We start from the raw sequence: 12744 nt of genomic DNA, 5'->3' as shown, positions 1-12744 counted from the left end.
ATCCACACAGTGAAAGGCATTAGTTTAGCTGATAGATCACTGTTGCTGACCAAATTACCCTCTGTGTAAGCGTGGTTTTGTTTTCCACGCGCTTGTCTATGATGTCACGGTAGCGAGGAATAGTCACCTGACGTCTCTTCTCCCAACCATCTCTCCTTCGCCGATCAAAACCAGAGGAAGACAAAAATAAAACCAGCGCTTCCTTTCACCACAACCATGGCTTCTTCTCACGACTGTGCTCCATCGATCAACACCATCTCCGTCACTAACAACACCAATTCCTTTGCCCCAAAAAAAAAATCGCTTCGCCAACACCATCTCAGATCCAAAGATTTCAATAGATTCAATCTGTTTTGTTTTAGATGAAGAAAACTAAACCCTAAAGAGATACTATCTTGTGAACCCAAGGGCTCTAATTATAAAGATTAATCGAATAAAACTTCCAATCGCATCTAAAAATTTACACTAAATTTGGGCAACCGAATCATCACCATATTGTTGTTCATCTGATCTCATCACTAATTAAACCATAAATGGACCATATTCACAAACCATCGTTGGTTTGTATTTCTCCACCACCAACACCATCTCGGAGAGATTTAAGAATCAGAAAAAAATCAAATAGAAGAGATTTAAGATCAGAAGAAGAAAAAGACAGGCTCACTGCTAGGAGAGAGAGGAAGAGAGAACGGCGAACAGAGAAATGAGCGTTTATTGAGGATGAGTAATTTGGTAATTTTTGTTGAATATAAATGCCTATTTCTTCGGAGCGCGTGTGTACTGTTCAGGTGACGTCAGCTAATCGAAGGGTGGGAAGGTCATTCGACTCGATTTGAGTGCCTTCTATAGAAGACCACTTCGGATATACCTAATTCCGAGGGGTAGTGGGGTTTTCGTACCTAAATTTTAATTAACTCTTTATTTAAACACTCATAGCCCTTATAAAACCACATCACATTTGCTGGACATAATTTTCTAGCTAAGAACACGCTTAGAAAATATTACGCACAACACGTTGATCTGTAGCCATCTAGCACTCTAAACTTTGTAATGTGGCCCATGTTTGCGATGCTTATCAAGTATGGCTTGAAACTTGTACCCAGAAAAATCATTTCAAGATTTCAAGTGAGTGGATACTTTTTCTCTTTGCATTAACCATGGTCTGAAAAAAATAAAGAAGTTTATTAGAAGTGTTAGGAAAGGGAGGGTCAAATCTATAATCTTAATCACCTTGGTTAAACCCTGCTTGACTTGACCAATTCAAAGAAGATTTGAATATACCTTCGAGGCAATAATTAGTAGGAGCTGTATGCATGTTTTGCTTTTCCATGCTTTTTGAATATTCTCTTCCGAATCACAGGTTTGAAGGGTAGCAGCGCTTTCTTTCTTCACTTGATGTCCTTGTTTGTATACACACATACATCAATTTCGTTAGTATAAATACAACTGCAAATAATAGAAAATGGCAAGTTGTACACCGTAATATGAGATTACCTAGAAAAAATTCAGAATAATATGTGGATGGGAGAATTAAGAAAGATTGACCCGATCGAGTTGAATGGATCGGTAGCAAACAGAAATATCCTCTTCTAAATCAAATGCCAATCTTTTCATCTCCGACTTAGTTTTCATGGCGCTTAAATATGCACAGAAAATATTATACATAGTCTTCATAACGCTATCCCCTTGCCTACTTCCTCTTCTTCAAAGAAAATGCATAGTATTCTTGTAAGGAACAAACATTAAGTACCATACTTTTTTGACTCACCTACACAAAGTCTAATGATAAAGTGGAGCAACCGCAAATGCATCTGCTAGAAAGAATTGTTATTGAAATATATTTATTCAAAGTTTCTACGAAAGAGAGAAAGGAGTTAAGCTGTAAATTACCACTGCAAGTTCAGAATTCATGATCCAATATTACTATGTACTATTTGAGGTAGTGTTCTTGTATCAAAAACCTTCTTAAGGTCTATTTTTAAAATGCATGTTATATATAATTTAAACTTGCATAATGATTAAGAAAAAAAGGAAAGTGTTAATGAGTCACACGCTTTACTCGTTCAAAAACCAGACTCAATAAATTTCACTCTTCACATGGTCAATGATTTGCAGCTGCAAAAACAGAAGCACTGTAAAAACAAAACAACAAAAAGAACATGGCAGGAAGTGAATTATAGATGTACTAACCAGTGCTTTAGGATCATGCTCATCTTGTCTTTCTCCAGAGCTAGAGTTGTGCGAAGACAACTTAAAAGATTCAGAACCCAGATTCTTTGGATGATATATGATGTTTCATCTTTGGTAACGAATTAGCCAACAAAATAGACTCTATGCAAAAGCGTTTGTACCTGCTCTGTAGCTCTCTAGCCTGCTTCGTCAAGTCTTTTCTTCTAGACAATTTTACTGTTAAGTTTCTCACTCAAGTAATCTTCGGTCCATTCTATCCATGTATCTTCTCCGTCTGCTTCCATAAATTAGTGAAAAAGAGATGAAAGAGTCAAGATTTATAATGTATATATATGTAATCCATAAATGAAAGAAAACAAAAGCAAAACTAAGTTCAGAATTAATGATGTAAATCTCTTCTTACCTGCTTGGCTAGCAACTCAATTATAATGCATGGGTGTGAGAGTCACATAAAATGTTTTTGGTGTTCCATGTTCAGGAAGCTCTGCTTTAACTAAACTTCAAGGGACTACAACTCCGGCTAACTCAAACCGTAGACACACTCACCATTCAATCTCATGGGAAAACAAAACCAATATATATATATATATATATATATATATGAAGCAGAAAGCGATTAGGAGAGACACACTCACCATCCATTAGTTCAGTGGCAATCGTTGAGAAGAGGAGAGCAAGTGCTAAAGTGCATATATGTATTGTAATTACCAAAGCTTCATGATCTTGTTCTTGTGGCCATTTAAGAGAGCTATATATCAATTGCAAAGATAGAAGACGAAGAAGAATTAGTCATGACTTTTTTTTTTTTATAGATTTTCTCATTAAGATTCGGGTTCTAAGATCCAAATCCAATAAGACGCACATCTATTACAGAAAACGAAGCATAGATAACAAAAACAAAGAAACCCTAGAAAGCAGAATTAAAGAGAGAATCCAGATTTTAGATAATAATTGTCGGATATTACGTTACTTACATGGAGGAATTGGACATGGACATCTCTGATCTCTGTCACCTTCTTCGTTCCGCTAGCTTGCCTATCGATTTATTATTTTAGTTTTGCATGAGTATGCCCCCTCTTCGATCAGTTTCTCTATGTTTTTACACAACAATTGGAAAACCATTGACGGCTCTGGTGGCGACGGAATTTGGAAAACCATTGATGGGCCTCTGGTGGCGACGGTTCGTTTTTGGTGGAGACAAAATCTAGCCGCCGTTGATCGGATTGGAGAGGTAGCATTGAAAAAGAGAGTTAGATTAACTGATGGGGAGATTAAGTGATTCTTTAAAGTGGATTGTTAACTCAAGGGACGATGAATGATAATTAAGAATTATAGTTCGATGATTAAGAAAAATAAGAGGAAGAGGAATAGACATGTTTAGGCGATAATAATGGGATTATAGATTTTCTTAGAATAGAGTTTTTGCCTTTGCCACGTGGCAATCTAAAAATGAGTTTTAAAAATCTGATGTGGACACTCTCAGAGGGCTCAATATGTCCCTTTTATTAGTAGTAATTTGGTATTGTTCTTCTTTATTAATAAATTGACCACGTGATCAAGTGATAAGATTCTTCATTATGATTTCGATCTAATAATAGTAATTTGTATTATTTTACTCAAATTTTGAACAAACAAAAAAAATCAAATAATTGGCTATTAGTCTACTATAGTGATGGTTGATTGTTTTTAGATTGAAATAAGCTTGAAAATGTGTGTTTAAAATAGATATTTTCTTTATTAATTGGTGCAGTTTTTCACAAATGATAATGTGTGCTTGCGGCCTTAAATCCAATATATTTATACTCGGCCGCTCCTATGATAATAATGTTTTAAGTAGTTTAGTGGTTAAGTGAGTCTCGTATAACGTGCAGGTGAGCTGTTCGAAGTACACCTATATGCCCTTATATTTACTTCTATATAAATTTTTATTACAAAACCTCAATCAGATTATATAGTTTTGGGCCTTTTTGCCTTAATATTGGTATATTTTATTATGGACTTTTGGTCCGTTATTGGGCTTCAATTTTTATTTTTTTGTCTCTACAGAAACAAGTGTTTAAAATAATACCAAAGCAAATCTGAACGTATGCAATTGCAATACAGTTTTAACTTATAGATACGGTTATCATAACTATTTCAAAAGCTTTTGATAAGCAACATTCTTATATTAAAAAAAATCTTTAGGCAATCTCCATAACCCAATCCTTGGTGTCTTGGATAGAACCAGTTTGTATTCCCACCAGAATAGATCGAAGTTGCTGTGTAACATGCGCATCTCCCACTTTGTACTCAGTCCTATAGATAAGATTATTATATCAACACATGTATGTATAAATAAATCTTAGTCTATGCAGATACATATATATATATACATGTATGTGGAGAAGAAGAGACCTTGTGTTCTGAAATGTGATGCTTCCAACAGAAGCAACCCCAGTGGCAGTTCCAGTGCAGAAAACTTCTCTTGCTTCCTTCAGTTCTTCGACCGCAACGGTTCGTTCTTCGACCTGTCCATTACATACTTGTTAAAACTCCCATGGAGTACTTATATATAGAAAGTATCTTTAGAAATCAAATTTTAAGTTTAAACATGTAAAGCCATATAAGGCAGATTGAAACTATCCAGTGTGTATGTGCTTTGTTTTGCCTCAAGAAAGGAAACAGAGTATCCTCTGTTTTTGACTCAAGGATGTAAACAACGTTAGAGGAACACAGATGTGGAATGAATACTAACCTTGTAACCGAGGTCAAGGGCGATTTCGATGACGCTCTTACGTGTGATCCCTTCTAGAATTGTCCCGTTAGTAGCTGGAGTCACTATTGAATTCTCCTGAAAGACTCTCAATAAACTTCCATTAGTATACAACAACATCATTAGAACTTTAGATGAAAAAAAGCATTCAACTTCAGTCTTAAAAAGAGTCTGTTTAACCTTCACAAGGAATATATTAGAAGCAGAGACTTCTTCAATGTTCTTCCCAGTCTCTGCATCAAGATACAAAACATCCGAAAACCCTCTTGATTTCGCTCTTCTCATCGCCTCAAGCACCTTTTACAGTTCCAAAACAAACACTTACTTTGGAACAAAAACACCTTGCTTAATAGTTAATACTTGAAACCATATAGGCTGAAAGTTTAAACTTACTGGACCGTAGTTTGAAATTGCCTTTACGCCACCAGTACCTCCTAGATAGGCGCGTGGTATCACCTCCTCCACATAAAGGTTCAACGCCGCTGTGCCTTCCTATACAAGAAATCTAATTCAAGACGACACAGATTGACTCAATAAAAGAAAGAAGAAACTCCCTTTTTTTTATGACCTTAAAATAGTTTTGAACAGGGGAGCCGAACACAAGAAACGTGTACTCTGGTGCTGGAGCCACACCCAAGCTTGCTCCGCTTCCAAACAACAACGGTCTGATATACAATGAGCCTTTTCCAGGAGGAGGAACCTAATTGAAAAAAAGTTCCTGACCTTTAAGAAAAACTAAACCAGAGATTCATTTCGAGGAGCAAAAGATATCGAGATTTTGTACCCAACGCCTGTTAGCAAGAACGGTCTGCTTAACACCTTCAATAAAGTGTTGAACAGAAGGAGAATGCATACACATTCTCTCAGCTCCTATCTTCATACGCATGGCGTTTTGCTCTGGACGGAAGAGAAGAACCTTACCGTCTTCTCCTCTGCACGCTTTCATCCCCTCGATTAGCCCCTAGGATACCCACCAGAAAAGTCGTTTTACATATTGTACCAGGCAATTTGTGTGATTTTTTGAAGCTTTTACCTGGCCATAGTTGAGAATTCCAGCAGCAGGGTTTAGCTCGATGTTGCCGTAACGGCTAAGGTAACCCTGTTCGAAGTTTCCCTCGCTACAACTTCTGGTGGCGAACATGTAATCTGTCCGTACAAGACTGAATCCGAGGTTGTCCCAATCAACATCAGCATACTCTTCATCCTCACTGCAACACATGAAAAAAAAAAGAATTCGACTATTGACTAATTGTTTACTGAAAGAAACTATTAACAGAACACACATTATTTTACCCCATTGAAGGTTAAAAGAGTTATAAGTTAACACCACCATAAGAAGAGTTCAAAACTTTTAACCCCACGAACGGGTATGGCTTTGAGTTACAACTTGCAAGTTGCAACCACCACAGTATATATATATTAAGAAGTAGACTTTTAGCAGATATTATTTAAAAACTACTGTTTCCCTATTTCTTTTCTTACGTTTTGTCTTGTAAAAATTTGAGGCGTGACTGCCTGACTGGAACTGACAATGAATAAAAGGACAAATAATGTTGTATTAGCTAGATTGGAGGGTAGTAAATAGAAATAGTGTTACCGTTCTGCCTCCGAGACATGTTCTTCTACAACAGAAGCTGCTGCCTTGGTCACATGCATACGAAATCCCCAGATCTGTATTATCTTCAAACGAAGCAAAATTAGTATTAAAAAAAAAGAAAAAAAAAATCAAGAAGAAGAGTGTATGATGGTGTCTTGTGGGAAGAAAGTACGAACCTTGGAGAGATAATTAGTTGAAGTTGTTGAAGATTGAGGTAGGCAGCGACGAAGAGCCATGTAGTATAAAGATTGTTGTACGAGAGCTTTCTGTGTGTGTGCACCACCCAAAGTGTAACTCTCAACATATAATTCTCAAAATCCAGAGGTAGCAGCGAAAATGATTAATGAGGACGTAACAACTCCAACTAAAATAATATTTGAGAAAACTATAGTGTGAGAAGCGTGGAGGATAGAAGAAGGCATTTATTATAGCCATGTTGCTATTATTACTTTTTTCGGTAATTAGACCATCCCCATCGCGGGATTGAGTGAGAGACTCTCTTATTAGCATTACAATATTGAAAAAAAATAAAATAAAAAGAGAGAGAGAGAGGGAGATGAGGCCTCGTTTCTCACAACCAACCCTCTGATACGATTCTGAGAAGAGTGTGACCAGCTTTTGTTAAAAAATTTAATCAAAAAATAACGTGATAATAAAAAAATACAGTATATTTTATTATTTCGATGCCCTATGTTCACATGCATACTCATCGATACCGATGAAAATACTTAGAATACGAAATCAAAACTTTGTTTGCATACCACAAAACCTTGAAAGAATATCTTTGTGGGGACATAAGAAAATTTCTTACTAATAATTAACAAGACAGAAAATACATGTGAGTTTGTAATTTTATATATATATATATATATATAAATCTTTTGGTATTATTATCTTTGATGAACTATCACGAAGGCTAATAATAGTTGAGTGTCATAGTTTGATTAGCAATGATTTAGTTGGGATCTTTCTTACGCTGTTAAAGGTATATGGATGTTTATACTTGTTTGATTCAACTGTAAGTGAACTCTGTACATTCCTTGTTTATAAGTGGTATTCAATTTGTTGCCCTGAGTATGGTACAGTTGCGTATAGTCACTATTCACATAAAAATATCAACGGGAAACTAAATGTATACCAGCTTTCTTTCCTCAAGTTCAACATTAAATGAGCCCTACTTGTTTCTATTTTTGATAGTACTAGAAGCTTTTATAACCAACCTATTTGTATTCTTGTCTCATCAATTTCGATACAATTTTGTTGAAAGTAGATGTACATATGGGTAAGTGGTTGTGAAAAAACTCAAAGTTGAATAATATCTACTAGACTACGTACTACACAATTAAGGATGGTAGATGCAGTTAAGTTGGACAAGTATGAGAAATGTAGGTGGTGTGTATCATTCGTGATTACTCTTATTAGTAAGACTGACTCAACTAACCAGATGATATTCTTCGATCCACTGCCTGTGATAACTTGGAGATTTCTACTAAAAGGCATTTGGAGGTCTTGCATTGGGTAGATTTGAGTGTATTATGATTCTCTTTATCCCTTATTTATTCATACAATGCCAATATGAGTTACGGTGATTGTGTTTTCTGAACAGAGCCTCGACTTAAGGGAAGTTGCTTAGTTACTCGCGCTGTAAATAACACATGTAAAGAAAAAATATGATTTCACAGTGAAGTCATGATCTGCACAAGAAAACAAAGAGAAGGGGAAGGGCTTTGTATCTTTACCAATGTTACAATGAAACTCTAAAGATCTATAATGACATCAATTGGAGAATTGCCTTTGTCAACAACAAAGCTCGTCACATACTTGCTCTCTGAAGTAACAACTTCCACTGTATAACTCCCATGATAACCTCTAAACTCCAATGATCCTTCATTCTCAATCACTCCATCCACAAAAGTCAACCACTCTCGTTTAATCTCAAGAAACCTCTTCCCGGCTTCGTTAACTTCACCATCCGCGTTAACCAAATGTGAGTGTTCTCTGCTCATAAACAACTCCCAGAATCCCCAAAGCATCACTCCTTCAACAGCTGGATGAGCAAACGCTTCCCATAACATCACCTCGAGATCATCTCCTCTTACATGCTCATTTATCGAGGACACATCAAGTTCTGTGAACCAGATTGGTAAGCCGAGTGTGCTTAGCTTGTCTAAAGCAGAACGAACAATGTGACCTACAGGACTGGTTATATGTCCTTGAATCCCGATTCCTCCCACGGGTGCACCTTTTTTCTGCAGCTTGTGTACGAGTTTTATGTACTTCTCAGGGGATGACCTCGAGTCAAACCCATCTTCTATGTGGTATTCATTCAGAAACAGAGTCGCTGAGGGGTCTAACTCGTGTGCAGCCTTGAACATTTTTGCTCTTGCATCAGAGCCTAGTCGGTCTCGATAGAACGATCCGTGAAGCATTTCGTTGTTCACATCGTAGTGTCTAAATTTCCCATTGTAACGGGTAAGAAGATCTGTTACGCGGTTCTCAACCGCTGCTTCTAGCTCGAAACCGCTTAGCTGTTGGATCCAAGGTTGAATAGCAGACTCTACCTCCCACAATATGCAATGGCCTCGGGTTTGTATGTTGTACCTCTCACAGAACTCGAGCATCTCGTCTGCGTCCCGGTAATTGAAGTTCCCTTGCTCTGGCTCTGTCCAGTACCATTTCAGCTCATTACCAAACACTGCCCAGTCAAAATTGTTAAGAAAGAAATCGACAAAGTCTTCGTTATCTATATTGCTCCGACTAATGCATGACCCGAGTGGGAAACTGTTACGTCTCTGTCTGATCTTCACCGTTGCACCAGACAATTCACTAGGATCTAAACCTGAGAATTTGAGGCAAACATTGCGTTTACGAACCTGCATAACAGAGAAAGAGCATTGGTGTGGAGTTTATTTTTTTCGTTCCAAACATGTAACGAGTAAAATGTTTCGTAGGTTACCACATCAGCTTGTGCTCTGAGATAATTCAACCGTGGCTTGTGATCAACAGCAAAAATCTGTAGACCTGAAACCATAAGATCAACACCAGGAGACGGACCCTGGACATGAACCATAATTTCTTTTGCTTGCTTCTCGACTCTAAATGAACCCACAACTTCATGCCAATCGCCATCATCGACCTCAACTTTTCCTCCATTAACCCATTCACCATCAACACTGAGTGCAATATTTACGTCCTGTGGACTGGTAGTTCCTCCTGAGCCAATTTTAACCCAAGCTGAGACCTGGTATGTTAGAAACAGCTTCACTCTATCAGTTATCATCTGAGCAGGACCCATCCATGTGTCACTTCGGTTTGTCGCGAGCACATATCTTCCAGATAGATATCCATGTGTTGTTCTAAGTGAGTCTCTAGCCAGTGGAGGTAATATCCTAGGAGAGCCTTCTCCAACTTTTAAATGGCAGTCTCCAAGAGGGAACCAACCATCGATTGTTCCATCGCCTAGGTGGCTATTCGAAACTATGTTCATCCCAAAAGCATGACTCTGAAGCAAAATAGAAACAATATATGATTCATTAAACAAAAGGAGAACGTTAACGTTAGAAAGCACGAAACATTAAGATGTCTAACCTCAATATATGGTCGTCTTGAAGGAGTGTCTTTCTCTGCAGGCTTTACAACGAAATGGTCGACAAAAACATCAATCCCTGGTGGTGGTCCTTCAATGTATACAACTGCTCTAGCTGGAGATCCATTCAAGAGGAACTTTCCTTTTAACTGCACCCAATCATCGTGTTGTGCCTGAACACTTTAAAAAGGAAACAAAGCTTTCTTCAACATTTGTGGCAAGATTCACAGTTGATTAGAAAAAGAGACACCATATGGAGAACCTCACCTAGAAATGCCTACGTATTCTTCACGTTGGTCATGGTATTGAACATACAAAGTGGCCTGCAATGCGTGTTGGCTATGCGATAGACGAACAACAGAAGATACTTCATAAATGAGTTTTCGCTGGACTCTTTCTGTTATATCCTGTTCGATTCCGCTCCACTTATGTGTGCGTTCTGATGCAGAAGCAAAACACGTTCCAGAATGCGGTAGTATCTTCCCATCAGCTAGAGACTCATGTAACATAAGATTGCACCCTCTTCCAGACCAATGATTGAGGCCATCGGAAAATCTTGAATTCAGGAAGATGTGGTGATGATCATATTCAGGAGCTGGGCAGAATTCTCGGCTTCTCTGCATATAAGACAAGTGAAGAAACATATTCAATTACTGAAAACAGCATCTTAAGATCTTAAGAAGTAAAAGAAGAAAATAAGATTGAGCTAATAGATTGGTCATGTAAATGTACTCTCGGTCTCTCTATTTAACAGTCCACATTGTGTCACATTACCTCAAACTGATTATCGCTTTCGCAATGGATGGTGACAGACTTTATAAGAAGGTCAATACCAGGAGGTGGCCCTTCCAAGAAGAATACAACACGGTCAGGTCTTCCTGACAGTACGAAAGTGCCTTCCAGAGTTTTCCAAGTATCTTTCGAAGCATAAGTTCTGCAGATAAAAACATTATAAAATGTCAACATTTCTGGGTCCTCTTGTGACTATGTATCACAAAGAAATCAATGGTTCCATTACTTTCCAATTCCTTGAAATTCCGTTGTTGAGCCTTGATGCTCTAACTTAAAGTAGCCAAGACCTGCGCCGACCCTAGAACAGGTCCCGATACACTAACACGAGCAGAGACTTTATACGAATAGCCAGGAGAAACTCTGTCAGTGATATCTTGCTCCAGTCCTTGCCAGGTTTCACTTCGGTTATTAACAACCGCATATGATCCTAAGTTACAGTCGTTGCTACTAACAACAAATGAATCACAACAGTTGGCATTCCAAGAATACAACCCATCAGAGAAGTCATGGTTCTCGATTATATTCGAAGCAGGAGGAAAGACACTGGAAGCTTCTGTGTTTTCTTTGGCATCCTGTAGTGAAATTGTAAGCCACAAGAAAATGTTAAAACAAGAGGAGTTAAGCTCGCTGCTTTCTTGTAATCTGGAATATAAAGTCTAGAATCAGATGATCCCGGAGAGCTATATAATGCTTTAATGAAAGTGCAAACAAACATTTTCAACTTTTAACATTTGCTTACTTCTCAACACTCTGAAACAACCAGAAATATACATAATGTGGACGCATGACTCTAATGACACACCTATCACTCATCCAAAGGTTTATCTACTCTAATAATCGCCTTGCTCTACCCGAGTTATTCAAATTGTCAAGTAGAATAGGACAATGTAAGGAAAGGCATGCAGTTTACCTGGATAGTGGATGATTCAACGGTAACTGAGCGTATAAGGAGATCTTTCCCTGGAGGTGCACCTTCCAAATAGAAAACAACACGTCCGGGCATATTTGATATGTAAAACGTTCCTTCAAGATCAACCCACTTGTCTCTTAAAGCAAATGTTCTGCAAGTAAAGTTTCCAATTCATCAGGACTATTTACAAAAAAAAAATTCAATCAAACTCCAAAATCCAAAGATATAACCATTCAAAAAACCGTACTTTCCGACGAACAAATACTTAGTAGGCGAGTCTTCATGCTCAAGCCTCACAGTAGCAATAACCTCAGCTGATTCATGGAAAGGGCCACCAGACACACCCACACAAGCTGAAACCGTATAAGTAATTCCAGGAGAAACTCGGGTTGTAATGTCTTGTTCAAGGCCTTGCCAAATTTCGTTCCTGTTAGTTACAACGGCATAGCCACCGCTGAAGGAATCAGCAGACATTGTTGCCTCTGAGCTAAAAGGGTCAGAAGAAACAACAAAAGCTTCACATGAGTTAGGATGCCAAGATTTAATCCCAGCAGAGAAGTCACCGTTCACAACGATATTAGAATCCGCCATGACTGTGTTGCCGCCTGTACTGCAAAACAAAATTGAGTAAACGAGAGATCAATCTAAATGCAGATTATCATTCGAATCAACACGTACCAAACAATTCTAGATGAAATTGATGAAATGGGTCAACCCAAAAAAAAAGAAAAGTCAATTAAAAATGTCACCTTTGATCGAGAAAGAAGAAGATGAATAGTCGAAGAAGGAGAAGTCCAAAAAACATTAATCAGAAAGATTTTATTTTTCTCTGTTTCTCATTATAAGAAAAAGTCAAAATTGTGGTTTGACTCTTCCAGATAATGAAAAACAAAGAAGAGAGAAGCTTCACTGGGGGT

The 12744-nt window shown here is 37.8% G+C and overlaps 1 protein-coding gene and 1 pseudogene across 3 annotated transcripts; both read right to left on the bottom strand.

Moving 5' to 3' along the window:
- Positions 1–4245: 4245 nt before the first annotated feature.
- LOC104755218 (branched-chain-amino-acid aminotransferase 1, mitochondrial) lies at positions 4246–7131 on the bottom strand. 2 transcript variants are annotated; one of them, XM_010477564.3, is made up of 10 exons: positions 6716–7131; positions 6540–6622; positions 5976–6150; positions 5727–5903; positions 5511–5642; positions 5336–5434; positions 5123–5239; positions 4925–5020; positions 4585–4697; positions 4246–4485 (listed from the first exon to the last, which is right to left on the bottom strand). In XM_010477564.3, the coding sequence occupies exons 1-10, from the start codon at positions 6773–6775 to the stop codon at positions 4371–4373; spliced, it is 1167 nt and encodes a 388-aa protein (XP_010475866.2). In that variant the 5' UTR covers positions 6776–7131; the 3' UTR covers positions 4246–4370. The 2 variants fall into 2 exon arrangements, with proteins under 2 accessions (XP_010475866.2, XP_010475867.2); XM_010477565.3 differs by having other exon boundaries at positions 6540–6613.
- A 1066-nt stretch (positions 7132–8197) lies between these two features.
- On the bottom strand, positions 8198–12670 carry LOC104755217 (endo-1,4-beta-xylanase 2-like; annotated as a pseudogene). The gene is made up of 9 exons (XR_015587693.1): positions 12577–12670; positions 12075–12437; positions 11828–11978; positions 11144–11489; positions 10900–11059; positions 10393–10742; positions 10128–10305; positions 9496–10041; positions 8198–9412 (listed from the first exon to the last, which is right to left on the bottom strand). The product of XR_015587693.1 is annotated as an endo-1,4-beta-xylanase 2-like (transcript).
- Between the last annotated feature and the right edge of the window lie 74 nt (positions 12671–12744).

The sequence above is a fragment of the Camelina sativa genome, chromosome 17 (genome assembly GCF_030686135.1).
Source record: "Camelina sativa cultivar CO46 ecotype springtype chromosome 17, ASM3068613v1".
NCBI classification, from domain to species: domain Eukaryota; kingdom Viridiplantae; phylum Streptophyta; class Magnoliopsida; order Brassicales; family Brassicaceae; genus Camelina; species Camelina sativa.
The sequence above is the reverse complement of the archived record's forward strand: the minus strand, read 5'-3'. Positions and strand labels throughout refer to the sequence as shown.

Bases quoted from the DNA above. Each gene is read 5' to 3' on its own strand.
- LOC104755218 (XM_010477564.3), bottom strand. From the start codon at position 6,775: ATGGCTCTTCGTCGCTGCCTACCTCAATCTTCAACAACTTCAACTAAT. The intron at 5,435-5,510 runs GTCATAAAAAAA...TTTCTTGTATAG, and splicing joins CTGTTCAAAACTATTTTAAG to GAAGGCACAGCGGCGTTGAA. The intron at 5,021-5,122 runs GTTAAACAGACT...AGAGTCTTTCAG, and splicing joins CTAATATATTCCTTGTGAAG to GAGAATTCAATAGTGACTCC.